The sequence below is a fragment of the Meriones unguiculatus genome, chromosome 9 (assembly GCF_030254825.1).
Source record: "Meriones unguiculatus strain TT.TT164.6M chromosome 9, Bangor_MerUng_6.1, whole genome shotgun sequence".
Classification (NCBI taxonomy): domain Eukaryota; kingdom Metazoa; phylum Chordata; class Mammalia; order Rodentia; family Muridae; genus Meriones; species Meriones unguiculatus.
The window spans coordinates 71,787,956-71,807,037 of record NC_083357.1 but is presented as its reverse complement, the minus strand read 5'-3'; the positions used below and the strand labels follow the sequence as shown (position 1 = coordinate 71,807,037).

Genomic DNA, 19,082 nt, shown 5'->3' with positions numbered 1-19,082 from the left:
ACAATTAAACCTCATTTAAATGTTACAATGTTAATAGTGAATAGTCCAACTTTACTAAAACTAAATTCCCACATCTCTGATAAGCAGCAATTTAATACCTAACTAGGGCTACAAGAGGCAGGAAGCTTTTTAGGGGCTGTTCTCCCCAGACTGTCTCTTCACAGGTGTTCACTGATTTGAATATACATATTGAGAAAATGATCTATTACACTTTAAAGGTAAGGTTTTATTAATCTTAAAAGTAACAAGCAAAAAACCTTGCTAATCTTATGACTGTTAAGAAGACTATCCCAAAAGAGAAAATCTGACCTCATATATGGCTCTAGGTCGTATTTTTACACTAAATTGTAAAAGTTATTTTTAATACTCTAGAATATGTTTGAGCTCTGCTTACCTTCTGTAATTGCTGCTGTAACCTTTCCCACGAGGCGAAGGTCCATGCACAAATCTACATGTGTTTCCATAGAGGCAGCTGCCAGTCTTCAGCCAGTTGCGGCACTGTGTCTAGAAGGCAGATATGACTGTGAATGTCTGAAGAAAAAATGCTACCAGGGCAAAATCAAACCAGAGCAACCCAAACTAAAGTTTATGTTCCTCGAGTAATAACATCGTAAGGAAATGAGAAACCATAGGAAGATATGCATGGGGGTAGGGAGAGGGCTTACAGGAATGGGGCATGAATAGGATCAAAATACACTGTATACATAGAATAAATAAAAATATTATATAACAAGGAATTTGCAAACCTTAATTCCCCTCTTTATAAAATGACATTTGCTAAGCCAACCTCAGGATGAAACAACACATCTTCCTGAATAGTAGCAAGAAGGACATCAATATTAGTAGTTTAAATGTTTCTCCCAGTGCACAGGATCGAGGCTAGGGCTTACATGCTAGGTAGCTCTGCTACTGTCCCACACTCCTAGGGCCTTCCAATAAGCTCCCCATGACCAAAGTAGTAACAACTCACCTCTGCTGTGCTGCCAGTGCTGGGTCCAAGACGCTCAAACACACTAGGTCTTCTGGATGTACTCTCAGATATAGTCTTGGTGTTTTCCACTGTGACCTTCCTCCTAATTTTTGACATTTTGAACTACTTTAACCAAAAAAGAGAGAGTTAAAACTGTAAAATCTTTCACTTTTACATGCCTGAGCCTAAAACTTCAAACAGATAAAGCTATGGGCAAAATTCTAAAATCAAGAACTTTTTCTTGAGGTAGGGGCATGGACAGAAAGACACCCAAGAGGATACCAGTAAACAAAAACTCGTTACTGCTCCTGCATCCCTTCCAAGTCTGTAACAACTCTGGAATCTGCTCACTAGACCTGCACCTACTTTGAACTGGACATTCAACTTCAAATGTTATCTTATGAGTTACTTAAAAAACTGTTGTAAATTTTAGTAGGTCTGTCCTTTAGGGGAAGACTGGTAGCCTAACAACTGGTTAACTAGAAAAAGTTTGTAAAGGAAAGAACATGGGGAAATAAGCCAGGTGAAATCTTAACTGAAAGTAGAAACAGCTCTTGATATTGTTTAAGCAGCTACAGAAGTACTGTTTCAAATGAGTGTGGAACAGTCTGGGTGTGGTGCTACATGTTACTAAATCCCTGCAGGCCTCAAGAAGCTGAGGCAGGAGGATCTCCAGTTCACAGCACGATCATGTCTGGAAGAAAATAGAAAATAAAACAAACAACAACAACAAAACAGTATAGAAGGAAGGTGAATATAATTTAAATATTCTTTGGTATAGAGGTCACAGAAAGGCAATATGATCAGAAATATTCATTTTTCAGTAATACCAAAACCAACACTCTCCAAAGTATTTCTATAATCTAACACACACTGCCACAAAGGTCAAAGTTGCTAAAAGAAATGAATGGGTCATTTATGAGCAATAAAAAAATAAAAACTGCAAAAGTATATAAAAAGCCAAACAAAGCATTAAAAAACTAAGACTATAATCAGAAAACTAATGTAATTAGTAAACTGAAAATGAACACTGAGGTGACGGCATGTTAGAAAACAAATTCCAGACCAAGTAGTGACTGATACTGATACTACAGGAAAAAATGGTCGTGACCAAAAGCAAAAGAGCTAAACTACACGACAGTTTATATTACCTAAGCATTAACAGAAAATTTAATTATCAAGTCATTAGAAAGACCCATGGCAGCTAAGGAAAGAGTTAAGTCTATTTGGTATACAAGTCTTGTGTGCAAGTGTGCATTCCTGAGTATTTGAATCAAGATCTCCTGCAGCCCAGTTTGGGCTTAAATTCAACATGTAGCAGAGGACGATCTTGACCTCTGATCCATCTGCCTGCATTGATTTCTGGAAATGCAGGAATGTACACCCTGCCTGGTTTTGTATGCAGCGCTGGGGACTGAACACAGGGCTTCCCTACATTTTCTAATGGAGCTACGTCCCCAGCAACGGAGCTAGTCTGTATAAAGATTACAGATGCTCTTTAATAAGGCTTCAAAATAAAGAAAATTGCATGAAATCACAGCACCAGCTGGGTATGTGGCAGAGCATACCTTAAACCTAGCACTCAGAAAATTAAGAGGACTGTGAGTTCAAGATCAGCCCAGAATAAATAGCAAAATCCTGTTTTGAAAACAAAAATTAAAGGAAGGAAGGAAGGAAGGAAGGAAGGAAGGAAGGAAGGAAGGAAGGAAGGAAGGAAGGAAGATCCTGGAATATAAAATCAAAGCCAAAAATTCAATAGTGATTACAAAAATATTTCATTAGTTAGGTCATTTAGGTAACATTCTGATAGAGTAAAAAAAATAGAAAAAAGTTTGACAAGTAAAAAACAATGTCAAATCAAGAAGAGGAAACTATAAAATGATACATCAAGGTGGATTTAATTGTGAAGTTTATATTACTAACTCTAACAGAAAATGTAACCTTTCTTTTAATACAACAGATATTGGAAAATAACTCTAAAGTAATTAGATACTTTAAAACAGCGTAGAATGCGACATACATGAGCAAAATCAATTGTATCATCCATTCTCCAAGAGAACAAAGGAGCTAAATATATATTAGCATCAGTATAATGTGTATCTTTAATTTTTCTAAAACTTGTGTTCAATCCAAACCTGGACCACACCTTCTGGTAAATGTGCAAGGGAAGATACAGCAAAGCCCATACATCTAGCTGCTTATAGTATGGAACACGAGTGAACTGGGAACTTGGAGAAGTCGTGCAGAAAAACAGCTAGAAACAAAAGTTTTTATTAACTGAGAAAAACACCTAAAAATGTACACTTCCTATCTATGCAGAAGGCAATAAGAAATAAATGTTAACTGGGCATAGTGGTACATGCCTTTAATCCTAGCACTTGGGAGGAAGAGAGTGGCTGATCCACAGCCAGACTGTTCTATAGAGTACAAGGGCTACACAGAGAGACCCTGTCTTTAAAAAACCCAAACAACAAAAATAACACACACATACACACACACACACACACAGCAGAAAAGTTTCAAGATAAAAATGCATCTTAAAGCTCAATTATAATACTATCAATCAATATGTAAGTACACATCATGATTCCCAAACATTTAACAAAACTGAACAGATTCTAAGTTCCCCTATGAACTAGCTATTCAGAACCTGAAAAGAATGCAAATCTTTTTTCTCATGAGTACATGGTCTCATCCTAAAATACTACCTCCGGGGGGAGAAAGGGATCACTTTAACTTTACATTTTCCCCCCATCATCACTATCAGTAAAAATAGGTTAGTTCTGTCCCCAGCATTCCTACCCTCAATGTGATTCTTCTTTGAACATCCCTTCCTGCCAAAAAATAGTAACAGATTACCAATGCGACAATCTATTTGTGATGGCTATTCTTGTTTGTCGATGACTATATCTGGGATGAACTAAAACCCAAGGGCCTGGGTACACCTGTGAGGAATTTTCCTTAATTGAATTTTATGAAGTGGGAAGAACCATCCTAAATCCAAATGTTTTTTGAGGTGGCAAGCTCTACCATAAATCTGGACCACATCTTCTGGTGGCAGCCTATATAAAGGACAAGAAGGACAAGCTTGCCCTTTGCCTACTTGCTCTCACTCTTGCTTTTCTGGTACTAGATCCTACTTCTTTTGGATTCTGATGTTTACGGAAGACCAACCAGTATTCTGATGTATACTGGAAGCTGAGACATCCAGACTTAGGTACTGAACAACCACTGGATTTTTGACAGCGATTGCTGGACAAGCTAGATCACAGCCTAAATTCATTTCATATATATATCCATTCTATCCATTGTTCATCTATATCAGCAGCTCTCAACCTGTGGGTCTCAACCCCTACAGGAGCTGCAGATCAGATATCCTGCATATTAGATATTTACACTATGATTCATAACAGTAGCTAAATTATAACTATGAAGTAGCAACAAGATAATTATGGTTGGGGAAATCACCACACCATGAGGAAATGTATTAAAGGGTCACAGTGTTGGAAAGGTTGAGAACCACTGCTCTAGAGATTCCTGCTTAAAACACTATTTATTACTATATCTGAAGTACTGATCATCTGCCATCTCCTTTCTTGGTCTTCTAAAGTATCCGAGTAGTCCCCTACTACTACTTCTTTACCTGATGTCTCTTACATTTAGATCATCACTGCTCTCCTCCCTGACTGCGAGAATGCATGGCTTCATAGTTTCTCTTCAATTCTAGATGCCTAGAACCCACTAGAATGTTACACCAAATGAAGAATTACAGATCCCAACATACAAGCCACACTCCTAGTCCTGCATTCTTGCTAGTAAAAAGCTACTTCCAATACAAACAGAACTGCTTTTACAGACAGCGCGGAGAATGACTCAAGATTCACCTGTAGGGGGTAGAAAGATGGCTCGGCATTTAAAGCAGCTCTTGCACAGAACCATGGTTCAACTCCTAGCACACACATGTAGCTCACAGCCACCCATAACTTCAGTTATAAGGGATCCTGCACCCTCTTCTGGCTTCCTCAGGTACCAGGCACACATGTGGTGCACATAAATCCATCCAGGCAAAACATTCATATACATAAACCAAAAATAAAATAAATCTTTTTTAAAAAATTCACCTACAGGGTGATTTCCTAGGAATTTTTAACCCCAGCTACTACTTAGCCTTCCAAGTTAAGGGGGAAATACAATGAAGTAAAAGATGTATTCTTGCCTCAGAATCCTACAGTGCCAGATTTTGTCCTACAATTACATCTAGGTTATAGAGGACTAAAACATGAGGCACAAAAGGTAAAAATAAGAATGAAAGATATCCATCTAGAATGAATCTTCCTGCTTCAGCTTCTTAGGTTCAGGTACAATGGTTCTGGAATGAACACCTCTGATAATTTGCTAAGATTTGGAAGAATGCTCCCCACCCCCCCAAAGACTTAGAGTAAAAGCTTGGTCCTCAAGGCAGTGGGAGCAGAAGGTACTACAGACCCTTTAAAAGATAAGTCATAATAGGAAACCTCTGCATCATGAGGCAAAGGGATGCTTTCGAAGGGAGTTGTGGAACTTGTCTGTTCATCTCTCCTTCTAACTCCACTCCCTGACTTGTGTCACCTACCCAAGAGCCCAAAGGAATAGATCTACCCTTGGACATAAATCTCTAAAGCCATGAGTCAAAGGAAGATTCCTTTTCTTCATAAGTATCCTGTATCAGGAATGTCATTACAGTAACACAGTTGATTAATAGATTTTCATCTAAGAACTCCTACTAGCAGTCCACAATAGGACATTGTCTTCAACATTACTGGCCACACAGTTATGACTTTGCATGAAAAAACACTTTTTATTTGCATAAAAGATAATATAAGCTAAAATCTCATTTGTTGAAAAATAAACACATACTCTGCAATATATCACAAAACATTTCTTTTTCTTGTATTAAGCCATGTAAGTAAAAAACCATGTAATCAACTGATGTGAAAGCTTAAAATTTTTCACTCCTAAATGCTAGGTTCACAAAGAAAGATGAATACCACAAAAGAGTAGAGTGTGGATCTGATTAAAGGACAAAAACCATTACTGAGATAGATACGAGTGCTTCAAAGTGGAGTAGAAATATGAGACACAGAAACAGAATTGTGGGTGCCAATGTCTTGCCAATCACAGAGACTGTAAACCAATAACTTGTTAGTAAACCAATTCTTGTCTGAAGATGTTCCTTCATATAGTATTCAAAGTATTCTTTGGTGTAAGCTACCATTATCTATTTCATCGCTGTCTTTCTCAAATACAGGAGTTGCCATGCAGTTGTTTTCCTTTATCTGGTCTCCTTTGGAGTGTAATAAACATTTGAAGCTTTCATCATCTTCTTTCATTAAAAAAAAAAAATTTCAAATTCTTAGGCATTAATACTGAGCCTATTACGACAGAAAATATATCTCAAATAGGAGAACGGCTCCTCTCATTCAGGGAACAATGTACTCTGATTTCTGCACCATAAACATGGCCAAGAAGGGAGAGTGACAGGTGGCTCTTCTTGAATTAAGCAATTATTTCCAAGGCCTGCTAAAATTTTGTCAGTATAAAATATGCTAATTGGGAATTCCCTTATCCTAAATCTTTAAGCCAGGTATATTTTAGATTCAAATTTTGGAAAATTAAAATAAATATACATATTTTATATTTATTTTTATATACCATGTAACATATACTACATATATATATATATATATATATATATATATATATATATCTTGAGACTTACCTAGGTTTAAATTCAAAATTCATGCTTAATACAATATAAATTAACACTAATATTTAAATAACATATATTGATGTGCAAGTTACACTGTGCTTTAGTATTTTAATTTTATATTACAGACATTAAATAAAGGTAGGTAACTGTGTAATCTCCAATCCAAGTATTAACCAGACCCGATCCTACTTAGCTTTTGAGATAAGGTTCCTTCAGAGTGGTATGGCCATGGAAAGAGTATACACCTCAAAATAAGTGGTTAGTGTTCACTCTAAATCACCAGTAAAGAGAAAGCAAATAAAGAGGCTATATCCCTAGACTGAAATTTAAAAAAAAAAAAAAAAGGAAATGTTGTTTATAAAATCCCAAACATTCAATTTTACCAATGAAGACTCAGGAGACAGATGCTGGTATGAAAGCCTTCTAGCTCAGAGGCAGAGAAAACACCCAGCTGACTTTCCTCCTTAACCACCACCTCAGAAGGAAAAAGCCAGTTCTCCTTCTCAACACTGTCTGAAAACCCCTTCAAAATGAATGTTCCTCCTTTCTACTTCCATATTTCTACCCATCCTCCTGACTTCCTCTGACTCTATTTTTTTATGTCAACTGGTTGCTTGCTCCGCCTCTTGACCTATGGGTGACTTTATTTAATTGTGTTTGCAATAAACTGAAAGCTTCTGGAATAAAGGTGTGTGCTAGGGCTGAGCCACAACACAACTAGCAACAGGTTTTTCCAGGAAATAACACAATCTCAGGGTGAACAGTGTGATCAAAATATCCTGCAACACCAAAACTGAACTGATGTGCATAAACCTTTATTTACATTATTCCTCAACAATTCGGTATAAAAGTTCTTGTATGGTATGTACATCATATCATGTATTAGAAGTATAGAGATGATTGAAAGTATATAAGATATGGACACGTTCAAAGACTTCATCATTTTCTACAAGTAAACTGGAGTTTCTTCAGTTTGGGGCATATGAGCCACTGCCTGGGTCAACCATGTTCCATACAACTACATCCTATACCAGAGGCTCACACCGAAACTCAAGTTTCAGGACACAACCATTTGCACACAAATAGCTACATGCCTCCACCAGTTCGCTCGGTCTACAGCTGAAACCGTCGTCTGCTTCAATCTAAATAATTAAGCTGGAAGTTGTTTGAAAATCTATACATTGTGTTGCAAAATACTGTTGCCTGGGTTCTAAAGCTAGTAATGTTAAATATTACATAGCAAAACTGAACACACAGCCAGAACCACAGTCATTTAGACTGAATTGAGCAACCAAATCAGACATTAAAAACCTTAAATGCCAACCTCAAAAGTTCCATTTTTTTTTTTCAAATTACTTCTTTAGAAATCCACAGAGCAGCAGAAGACTGCACACAGGCATAACTGTCAAAGTTCAAATATCTGAAAACTCGTAATAGAACTAACTTATGGTCCTGCCCTTCGCAAACAAGATCCTACCAATATCCACACAATGCTACCCTACTTAGAAAACGATACTGTCAGATATACCTTCTCCTTTCCTTCCACCTTCCCCTGCTTCTGACAGTTGCCAAAAGTGACTACTTGGGGAGTGTAAAGACAAAGTAGCACTCCTACACTCCCAATAGTATTTATTACAGCCGGGAAGTAAGCAAGGGCAGAGACAACCAAAACCAAGACTCCTTTCTCCAACAGGTCTGGAAGACATGAAGAAGGTAACTCTTAAATCCACGATCACACTGCTGCACCCTTTAACCACACGCCAATGAGACCATCGCGCCAGGGCAACCGAGTCCGCCTGCTCCGTGACACAGACTCCAGAATCACAACCAGAACAGACAGATCTAAGCACTGGGAGCTACTGCAGAGTTAAGGGTGGGATGCTCAAGCAGAGTTCAGAATTCCAAGCGGCATAAGCGCAGGATGGATGGCAGAGCGCTCACCTCCCCCGCCGAGCCCGGCCCAACGCCTCTCCCTGTTAGCTCCCCAAATGCTTACCTCCTCTCCGAGAACCCTTGGTAAGCGCAGTCTTCAGGCGTCCCTGCCACCTCAGCTCCGACTGTCCCCGCGCCGGGCCCCGGGACGACGACGAGGAGGACGCGCACGCGCGGCTCCCAGGAGCTAGCCCTCCGCGGGCGGGCGGACGCCGGGAACTGGGAGCAGCGGAGCCGCCCGGATCCTCGCCAGGCTCCGGAGAGCTCGGGACGCCAGAGGAGACACACAGAGGTCGCTGCAGGGCAACGCGCTAAAACCGCAACTCTACCAGGCCGCTAGCTAGGCAGCATCTACAGGCCGCCGGAAGTCGCGAGTTTGCCCTGCTCCGCCGCAGGCCGGGCGGCTTCCGGCCGCCAGATTAGTCGTCAGCTAGTAAGTCCCGCCCCTCCCGGACTACGCCCCCCGCGTCGCCGGGGCGGTGCGGGGTCTGCGCCTGGCGCCTTCTGAGTACTGAGGTCTGGGGAAGGCAACGGGGAGCCAGCTAGGGAGGCCCGGGAGCCTCAGTTCACTGAGGGCCTCCTCTTAACTGTTTTCTACCGCGTGAAGTGCCACTTTGTTACTGGCGGTAACCGTAGTCTGGCGAGCTTCGGAGCCGCAGAAAATGACATCCGCCCTGCCCCCGCCTGGGCTTGTTAACTGGAGCAAAAAGCTGTACGCGGCGGGTTGTGCTTTCAAGAACAGGAGCAGAGACTGATTAAAAAATTGGAGTGGAAACCCTTAAGATGCTTCAAAGTGCCTTTGCTTTTGCTGCCTGGACCCGATGATCTCCGTAAAATTAGTGTTCGAGTTGCCTAAGAGGAGCTGGAGAGGCGGCTCCAGCCGTTAAGAGCGGTTGCTGCTTCGGCAGAGACTAGGTTTGGTTTCCAGCACCCACGTGACTGTTAACAACCTTCCGTAAACTTCAGTAACAGCGGACCCCAGCGCTTTTTCTCTGGCCTCTGATGGGTTTTAGCACGAACCTGGTGCTTAAACTCAAGCAGGGGCACACACACACAAATAATCTTAAAACTGCTTAAAGATAGCTGCTCATCATAAATCAAGGGGTGGAGGTGGGGGTGCCAGGAGCTAACCCTTTTATAATGAACAAAATAAAAAAGGTTAAAATGACACGTGAGCCATGGTCACTCTTGAGCTCAAAACATTGTGCATTTTATTCTTAAACAAAACCAAGGAAACTCATGAAAATTAGAAGCAACAATTTGGTGTTGCTGAAATCAGTAAAATAAAAATAACGGGGGCATAGGCAAGGGCATTAAGCGTTCCTGATGACATGCCAAGCTATTTTAGAGACTGCGGCCAGAGCTTCTGCACAAGTGGGTTTGATGTATCTCTCAGGCAGCAAGAATCCGTATCTGCCTTTATCTCGAAGTTCAATCGTAAATGAATATTTGATGCCCAAATCATAGATCCAATCATCGGAACCTCCAGGCGCTAGGTCTAAAAGAAGATAAAGAGATTATTTTGAAATAAATTTATTTCAAATCAAGTAACTTTTTTTTTTTTAAGAAATGAAAATAACGGCTCTTTTTCTGATTAAGTTACCTAAATTTCTCATCCGAAAATTGTGCACATCGAAAACATGTTAAGAAAAAAAAACAACAATGCCTTTCTGGGCAGTATTGGCGCATTCCTTTAATTCCAGCATTGGAGAGGCAGAGGCAGGCAGATCTCTTTGAGTTCAAGGCCAGCCTGGTCTACCAAGTGAGTTGGGGGGGGGAGGGGAGAAAACAAACAAACAAACAAATGTTGCCCCGAAGGCAACAATAATCTGACCAACCAGTGATAACTGCTGATAACATTTTAGTGCATTTTACAATGCAGGCGTTTTCTGGCTTAATTTTAATTACATAAAGTCAAACAGTTCCTGCCTACTATTTTGTAACATTCCTAGAGGTAATTATGTTAACATTTTTTCAAAGGTGTCATTACTGAGTTTGAATCTACATCATTTTTAATGATTTTAAGGGACTGCTGTGTAAAGCTACCTATGATTGATTCAAATAATGTTGTAGATAAACAACTTAGTTTCTTTGGAGTGAGCACCTTTGTTTATAAATCAATGTTTATTATTCAGAATATTTTCTAGAGTTAGAATTACTTGACTAAGGTTGTGTAACCTTTAACAGTTAGCACACTTGTTACCAAGTACTATTCCAAAGAAAAGAATCTAGCCCCCCCCAGCAGGGGTAACTACAATGCCTGCCAGCTCCCGAACCTCTAGCAAGAATCATGCACCCTGGCAATTTTCTGGGTAAAATAATAATAATAATAACAATAATTATAATAATCAATTTCTTATTTAGATTTCTTTATCAGTGAATTGCATATTTCTATACATTGTTCATTTTATATTTTTCTATCAATTTCCTTGATTACTTTTCTACATGGTTAATTTTATATATTGTTTAAAAGAACAGCGTTTATGTTATTAGATCATGTTGTAAAGATTTTCTCACTCAAGTGTTTAGCTTATGGCAGAGTTTTTGTACTTTAAAATTTGATCAATTTGACATTTATTTCAGTGAAAGATGTATTAGTAACTCAATTCAGCTTTGTCCAGGGCTGATAATTAAATAGTTGAGCTGGTGTGACATATCCCCTTTGTCAAATACCAGGTCTCCTTATATATTTGGATATCTTTCTGTGCCTGTTATTCCTGCCTAATAATCTGTCTCTTCCAGGCTCAGTTCCACACTGTCTTAATTATGCTGTGTTTATAACATGGTTTAATGCCTCAGTGGGGCAAAATATCTCCTATTTGCCTTATTTTCAGTATTTTACAAATTCTCCTACCATATGTATGCTTCCAAATAAACTTCAAAATCATATCAGTGTTCATTCGATTACATCAAATATACAAATCAGCTTAGTAAATGTTCAGTGTTGTTTACCCATCACAGAGCACGTCAGCTTTCTTCAAAATTAAGTGTTCATGGGATTGCTTCGATTACACAAATCAATTTAGGAAAATTTTAATAATGTTTTCCTACTGCCCAAAACATTAGATTTTGCCTGTTATTTGTCTTTCAGTAAATTTTAGATTGTTTTGTACTTGCTACATATTTATTGCATACTGTGTATACTCATGTAACATTTAACAACCCACATATATGTGTACATATATATGTGTGTGCATACAAATATGTTCATACATGTTGTGGCAGGCAATCAGATCTTCTTCTCCCCCGCCCCGTGTGTGTGTGTGTGTGTGTGTGTGTGTGTGTGTGTGTTTGAGATAGGTCACACTGTGTACCTCAGGCTAGGCTGCAACTAGCTCAAGTTTGCCTCAAGCTGGTGATCTTCCTGCCTCGGCCTCCCCAGTGCTGAGATTGCAGGAGCATGGCACCATACCTATTTTACTCTTATTTTCTGCCTAGTTGCTTCTGTATGTATGACATCTACATTTGTATATATTCAGCCTGCAGTCAACCGCCGTACTGAAAACTATGTTAGTAATAGTTTCGATTGACGGTCTGAAAATTTCCAATTAATTCTATAATGTGCAAAGAAGAGCCACTGTACCCTTTTCTATCTGTGCTGGGACTGACCGAGAGATTTGTCTTCATTACTTATGCTTTTCTGAGACAGGACCTCATAGAGCCCAAGGCAGCCTCAAACTCTCCTGAGTTATAGCCCAGGATGTCTCTGAACTCTTGATTCTCCTGCTTCCATCTCCTGAGTGCTGGGATTATAGATGGTTTATGCACTGTTTCTAATATTTCTAAACTATCCATCAACAGTGGATGCATTTAGTCATCCAAGAATATTTCTGATAATTATGCTCAACAAATGCCTAACATTTATAGTTCCATTTTTTTATTCTGTGTGTGTTCACGTGCGCACACACAGAGACCCACCGACATGTTCTAGGTGAATGAGTGTGCGGAAATTCCCTACAACAAAGGCAGCTTGGGCCAGTGACACCAAAGGACAGAAGTATGTGGCCCAATCTGATAGGCAACTCGAGGGATCATTGAAGACAAAGGAAGAGGGAGAGCTTGGACTTCCTGCCAGTAAAGCATTTGATACTTATAGCAGTAGTGAAATGAAGCAAGTGTTGTTAACAGCCTAGTGCCAATCATATTAAGTGAGACCCTGGGATTGTCTCAATCTCTTTCATGCCTTTATGCAAAGTATACACTGTCATCTGCACGCTACTTAATAGTTCTCCAAAGGTATGCGACCTGCAGAGAGTCACCTTACCACATAGCTCTGTCAGCTACACTCATCCTCACCCCTATAGGGCTCTCTTATTTTCATTAAATCACTGAGTGAAATCATACTTTATTTCACCATTTGTTTGCATCAGGAGTAGGCAAGGCTTTTTTTTTTTTCCTGAAAAAGATAGGATTAGAAATAGTTTATGTTTTGTGAGCCATCTGGCCTCTGTTGGCAATTATCTTGGCTGTCATAAAAGCTGCCACAGATAATATGCAATTTAATGAGCACGGCTATGTTCCAATAAAACTATTCATGGAAACAAATATGAATTTCATATAATTTTGATGTGTCAAAATTTAATTATTTTCATGTTTTTTTCCCAACATTTAAAAAAAATGGAAAGCCTTCTTGGTTGGAAGGCTATGAAAATATGGAGTAACCTGGGCTTGGTCAATGAGCTGCAGTTTTCTGACACTTGTTTATGTGTTTGTTTGCTGTTCTCATCCCATTTTTGTGTAGCAATTTCCTCCTAGATAAAACATTCCAGCAGTGTGCTCTAGGGCTCCAGCTTCCCTGAGGCATCACCCATGCTTCGGTGATAAGGCTGTCTTTGAATCATTTCTGCTCCCTTAGGCAGCCTCACCTCTGTATCTGTAAATAACTCCCAAACTCTCTGGTTCACCAGAGAGAGGCATTATCCCTTCTTCAGTCTGTTGTCAGTTCCCTATCTGGAGTGAGTAGACATTTGTTCCCGTCTCCCCGTGAATCCTGTCAGCTAACACCCTATCCTTTGGCTTCAGAAGAACAGAGCAGGGTTTACCAGCCTAAGCAAGAGTTTCTCAATAAATATATCGCAGGAGAAATGGATCAAAAACATTTGTTGAGTTTGCCACAACCAAGCCTCACCAGAAGCCAGGAAGCAGGCTGTCACTAAAAAGCATGCGATCCAAATGACATCTTCTAGATTTATATATCACCTGATAGCTGTGGGCATCTTGTACACTCTTGACCTTGCATGGCCTTTTCTTCTTTTCTTAATTAGTATGATACTAATTATACAACCCCCACTCTATAGAGATAAGCTTCATGTCTCAAATACCACTTTGGCTTCTTATTTTGTTGCTGTTGTTGTGTGTGTTATATCTAAATGTGCACACACACCTGCCTCTGGAGGCCAAAGGAGGACATTGGGTGCCTGCTCAATTACTCTCCATCTTATTTTCTTGAGACAGGCTCTTTTAGGACACTGGGCTAGGCTGGCAGCCAGAAAGCGCTAGCAACCTTCCTGCCCGCCCCAGCCCCCACACAGGTGTCGGGGTTACAGATGCACGTGGCCGTACGTGTTTTCATTTGGTCATCTGTTTTAAAGAGGGATCCTGAGGATTCTAGCTCATGCCCAGCCCTGTGCAGCTATCAGTCTACACAACTTCATTTGGCACTGTCACTGGTTAAGCCATGCTTCTGTATCCAATCATTATGATTACTCTACATACGATCCTGTTTAAAGATTGGATTTGGAGGACTGAGCCTCTACAAGACACCAAACAGACATCTCCTCTGTGCCTCACGGTCTAAGCCATCAAGAAGAAACACTGCCCTGAAGAAACCTGGCCCTCAGCCACAGCGTGGTTGCCCAGCATACTTGAGGCCGTGGTGTCATCCCCAGTGCTGAGAGAATGCAGAGATGGAACAGGAGGAGAGGGAGGAGAAGGGAGGTGAGAACAGGTGAGGGGAAAGAGGGGGAATACTTACATAAGCTTTCCGAGCCACTGCCGTGTGTATACCTGATGTTTTTATTAATATTTTCAATCGCGCGAACCGCTTCACTGGCCACTAGTGACTAGAAGCAATGGGAGAGACATGTTGGTCAGCTTGCAGGTCTGAAACAGGAGAGTTTGAACTTTCCAAACGAACATAAGCACATTAATTTGGCCCAAGTATATATGCGAAAAGCCCAGATTTATCCAAAGAGTAAATTTAAAAGATTATAATAACTAAAAAAAAAAAAAAAAGCAGTTTTTCAGTTTATGGCAATCACAATTGACTGGCTTTCAAAGCTAAACTCTGCCAATGCATTGAATGTTGTCTTTAATTTGCATTTTAAAACCTCACATGGCTTTTCAGGAATTAATTTATTATGTAAAATGAACTAGATATTTATAATCCTGGAAGCTATTCCATTCCTAGACAAAATTGACACTATACTTTAAATTCCGCTTCTCTAAAGTGTACACACGCACCCACGGCATGCACAATTGACTTCTGTTGGGTATTTGTCCAACGGCTTCAAGGATTCATCAAATGAAGGGCTGTGTCCCTGATAAGCAGGCTCCACTACACCTTATCCCAACTCTCACCAGTGGTTTCTGGAGCTCCCGCTTAGCATTTTATCTTCTCTAAAACTGGAGCTAGCATCACGGTACTCATTGTCAGTCACTTGAGGACCCAGAGGGATATCTGTCACTATTGTGTTATGCCAGTTTTTTGGGTACAAAAATTGGTTTTGGGAGCCAGGCTGTATGGGTAAGTTAGGGTGCTTGCTGGCAAGCCTGATGACCTGACTTTAACCCCTGGGACCCACAGTGGAAGGAGAGAACCAACTCCTGCAAGCTGTCCTCTGCCCTCCACGTGTGTGCTATAACATGTACACTTGTATGCATGGGCCCATACCCACATGTGCGCGCTCACACACACACACACACACACACACACACACACACACAATGAATAAATGTAAAAAAAAATAATAATAAGTTTGGGGACCGGAGAGGTAGATTAGTAGTTTAGAGCTCTGGTGGTTCTTCTAGATGACCTTGTTTCTATTTCCAGCACCCACATGGCAGCTCACAACTGTCTGTAACTCCAGCCCTAGAGGATCTAGTGCCATTTTCTGGCCTCCTCAAGTACTGCATGCATGTAGTACACAGACATACATGCAAGCAAAATACCCATACATATTAAATTAAAAAAAACACACACACAATGAAACTTCACTATTTACATGATAAAATATGAATTGGCATTCAAACACCTTTACAAGCTGATCTCATCTACTTCCTCATGCACCTCCCTCCCCATTGCAGGCTATTTGAACACTCTGTGAACCCTGAGAATTGTGTTGTTTACTGGAGAACACCTGTTTTTAGTTGTGGTGTGCTCAGCACTAGCACACACCTGTTATCCAAAGCTTTCTGCTTGACTATTATAAACAGGATTAAATAATGTTAACCCAACCCTGCTCAAATGTAGCCTAGGGCAGCTCAGTACCCAAATGGGTACCTGAGTAAGGGGAACAGGGACTGTCTCTGTCATGAACTCAGTGGCTGGCTCTTTGACCTTCCCCCCTGACCCCCAAGAGTGGGGAGCAGCCTTGCCAGGCCACAGAGGAGGACAATGCAGCCAGTCCTGAAAAGTACCTGATAAGCTAGGGTTGAGAGACCAAAAAGATTAAAAATTAGCAGCTATTATTAAGGGCTAAACTATGTGGGTGGAGAAGTCTGTTGATGCCCTGAGGGGAACGACTGCCTTACTACATTCTTTCCCTACCTACTAGAGATAACAGTTGCTAGGAAACTGGCCAATCCCTCTAGGGAGGGACACCAGGTCATTATGGTCTGGGGACCTTCCTATAGCCAATCGATTCAAAATGTAGCATTCTGACCAATAGATGCTTGCCAGGCAGGAATTGCCCCTGCCCTGGGCATGCTGGGAGGAACCAGAATCTATATATCACCCAACTAACCTGGGCGCAGCGCGCTCATCTCCCACCGTTGGGGCTGTGTAGGCCCAAGCTGCAGCTTGTAATTAACAATAAAAAGACCCTCATGTGTTTTGCAACGGAGTCGATTCCTGGAGATCTTTTGGGGGCTCGAGAACTGGGTATAACAGGGTCAGATGGAAGGAGAGGAGAACCTCCCCTATCAGTGGACTTGGAGGAGATGGAATAGGAGGAGATGAGGGAGGGAGAGTGGGGTTAGAAGGAATGAGAGAGGGGGCTGCAGCTGGGATACAAAGTGAATTAACTGTAATTAATATAAAAAATTTAATTAAAAAATAATATTAACCCAAAGTTAAGAAGAGCAAATAACCAGTTGACAGGGAGTGAACATGGGAAAGAAACCCACAGAGAGTAAGAGGAAGTCAGGAGGACGGATAAAGAGACTGGAGGGACATTCATTTTGAAGGGGTTTTGGAGACAGCATGGAGAAGGAGGAGGGTCAGTTGAGTGCTGACCTGTTTGCCTTTCTGAGCTAGCAAGCTTTCACACCAGCATCTGGCTCCCCGAGTCTTCAATGGTAAAATCAAACAATTGGGATTTTATTGCAAACAACTCCCCCACCACACACACACATACACACAGCTCGCTGAGTGTGCTCTTATGGAAAACACCATCTCCTCTGTGCGGGAGGTCCTCCCTTGCTCCTAGAAACCTCTCAGTGCCTGGTTGTGATGGCGGCTGCCCCTTGATATCAATACATCCATCAAGGACGGGGCTCATTATATCCTACTTTCTACAGTTCCAGGCAGCTGTGACTTCTGTTGCTCTCATGCGGTAATGAGGATACATCATAAGCTGTCTGTGAAACTCGTTATGGATCAGCTCTCTAATCATATGGAATTATCCTTAATTGCAGGGCTTACCTAATGCTTCTTTGAATGTTGACAGAATACAAAGTTCTACCCATAATAAGCAGTCACGTAGCTAGCAGCCACCAAGTAAGGTAAAACCAGACCAATTCTACATGGTAAATATCCTTTTATTTCTATAATTGTTGTAACCTATTTGAACTCTATATCACCTCTATTGAGACCCACTTGAGTTCTTAGCATAACTATGGCGCCCCTGTTAACACCTGCTGTTGCCTTTAGCATATCAGAAGCCATTTTGTCTCCAACTCTCCATTTTGATTATAAGGTAAAATTAAGTTCAAGTTCTCAGGCCCCTATGTGCCTGAGACCAGGATATGATTCGCTAGTTCAATACTTAGAATAAAAGAATAGATGTTAAATTCATATTCTGCTTGGGTTAAAGATAAATGTATGTTCTGTTAGAGTCAAGACCGAAACATCCTGCCACGTTCCTTACTCCCAGAAAGCTGGAAAGCCTTCAAGAGCTCCCCTAACCCTAAATCCCAGCCAATCGGCTTAAAATGCTTTGTCTAGCTACTGAGTCTAGGAATAGACTTGGAACAAAATCGATTATGTTTAGCTAGTCAAAATGATGTGATGATGCCCCACCCTTGTTTCCTACACCAGGCTACCTAATTGTTACTGGTTATGGTTTTTTTCGTGTAAGTCCTGCCTTAGAAACAGATCAGTGTCATAGTCTGGCTATCAGATTATGGCTCTGATTGGTCAGTTTTTTTGTTCAGCGTTCAACAAACTTCCAGCAATCTGAGTCTGGTGTTTGAGTGGTCAGTGTGCGGCTCTTCTTGAACTCATAACACTAATACGTTAAGTAATAAATAAAATGAAATAATGAAACTGATAAACATTTCTTTAAAATGTTTTCTTTGAGAGTAAAAAACAAATACCAAGTATGTTTTCGTTTTAAACACGCTGTTTGCAGAAAATGCAAAAAGAAATATATTTGTCATAAATAATTGCCAGCCTATTTAATGCGGCTCTACTTTACTCTGTTAAGAGAGCCAGGGAACAAAGAATGGCAGTTGGGGGCTGGAGAGATGGCTCTCAGAGGTTAAGAATGAGCAGTAAGCACAGTCCAGTAAACAGGGGTCAGCCCTTGCCAATGCCAGGGCACCTCTGCTGTCTGGAAAGCACCTGGGACAAAGGTTTATCTAACTCTGGGTATAACCAGGTGGTTCTCAATCCGTGGGTTGAGAAACTGTACCCCTTTAGGGGTTACATATCAGATATCCTGCATATCAGATATTTACATTATAATTCATAACAGTAGCAAAAGTACACTTCTGAAATAGCAACAAAATAATTTTATGGTTGAGAAACTGTACTGAAGGGTCAATTAGGAAGGTTGAGAACCACTGGCATAAGCCATTGAGAGTCCTGCATCCTTTACACCTGTTAAGGTGCTCTGTTAAGCTGAACAGAGCATCTGGGACCAAACAGCAGTAAGAAGACTGCAGACTGTGTGGGCCTTCTTTGAGTGTGCTGTATTGTCTGCTACATTCCAAGCAGGTTTGTCTCAGTGGAGCCACTGATGGTTCTTTGACAGCACCAAGCCTTTGGTA

The 19,082-nt window shown here is 40.7% G+C and overlaps 2 protein-coding genes across 8 annotated transcripts in view; both read right to left on the bottom strand.

Annotated features, from left to right (window-relative positions):
- The window catches only part of Zc3h13 (zinc finger CCCH-type containing 13), a 66,903-nt gene extending 57,877 nt beyond the window's left edge, over window positions 1–9,026 (bottom strand). For 3 of the 7 annotated variants that reach the window (XM_060391456.1, XM_021635069.2, XM_021635073.2), the window contains exons 1-3: window positions 8,716–9,025; window positions 971–1,096; window positions 395–504 (exon numbers count right to left, since the gene is read on the bottom strand). In XM_060391456.1, the coding sequence (XP_060247439.1) occupies window positions 395–504; window positions 971–1,087 (227 nt within the window). In that variant the 5' untranslated portion in view covers window positions 1,088–1,096; window positions 8,716–9,025. Of the gene's footprint in view, window positions 1–394; window positions 505–970; window positions 1,097–8,715 lie in introns of all 7 variants that reach the window. The other 4 variants (XM_060391458.1, XM_060391459.1, XM_060391457.1 and 1 more) reach the window with 3 other exon arrangements.
- An 807-nt stretch (window positions 9,027–9,833) lies between these two features.
- The window catches only part of Cpb2 (carboxypeptidase B2), a 43,512-nt gene continuing 34,263 nt past the window's right edge, over window positions 9,834–19,082 (bottom strand). The window contains exons 10-11 of the mRNA XM_021635049.2: window positions 14,626–14,713; window positions 9,834–10,149 (exon numbers count right to left, since the gene is read on the bottom strand). Of these exons, the coding sequence (XP_021490724.1) occupies window positions 9,965–10,149; window positions 14,626–14,713 (273 nt within the window). The 3' untranslated portion in view covers window positions 9,834–9,964. The remainder of the gene's footprint in view (window positions 10,150–14,625; window positions 14,714–19,082) is intronic.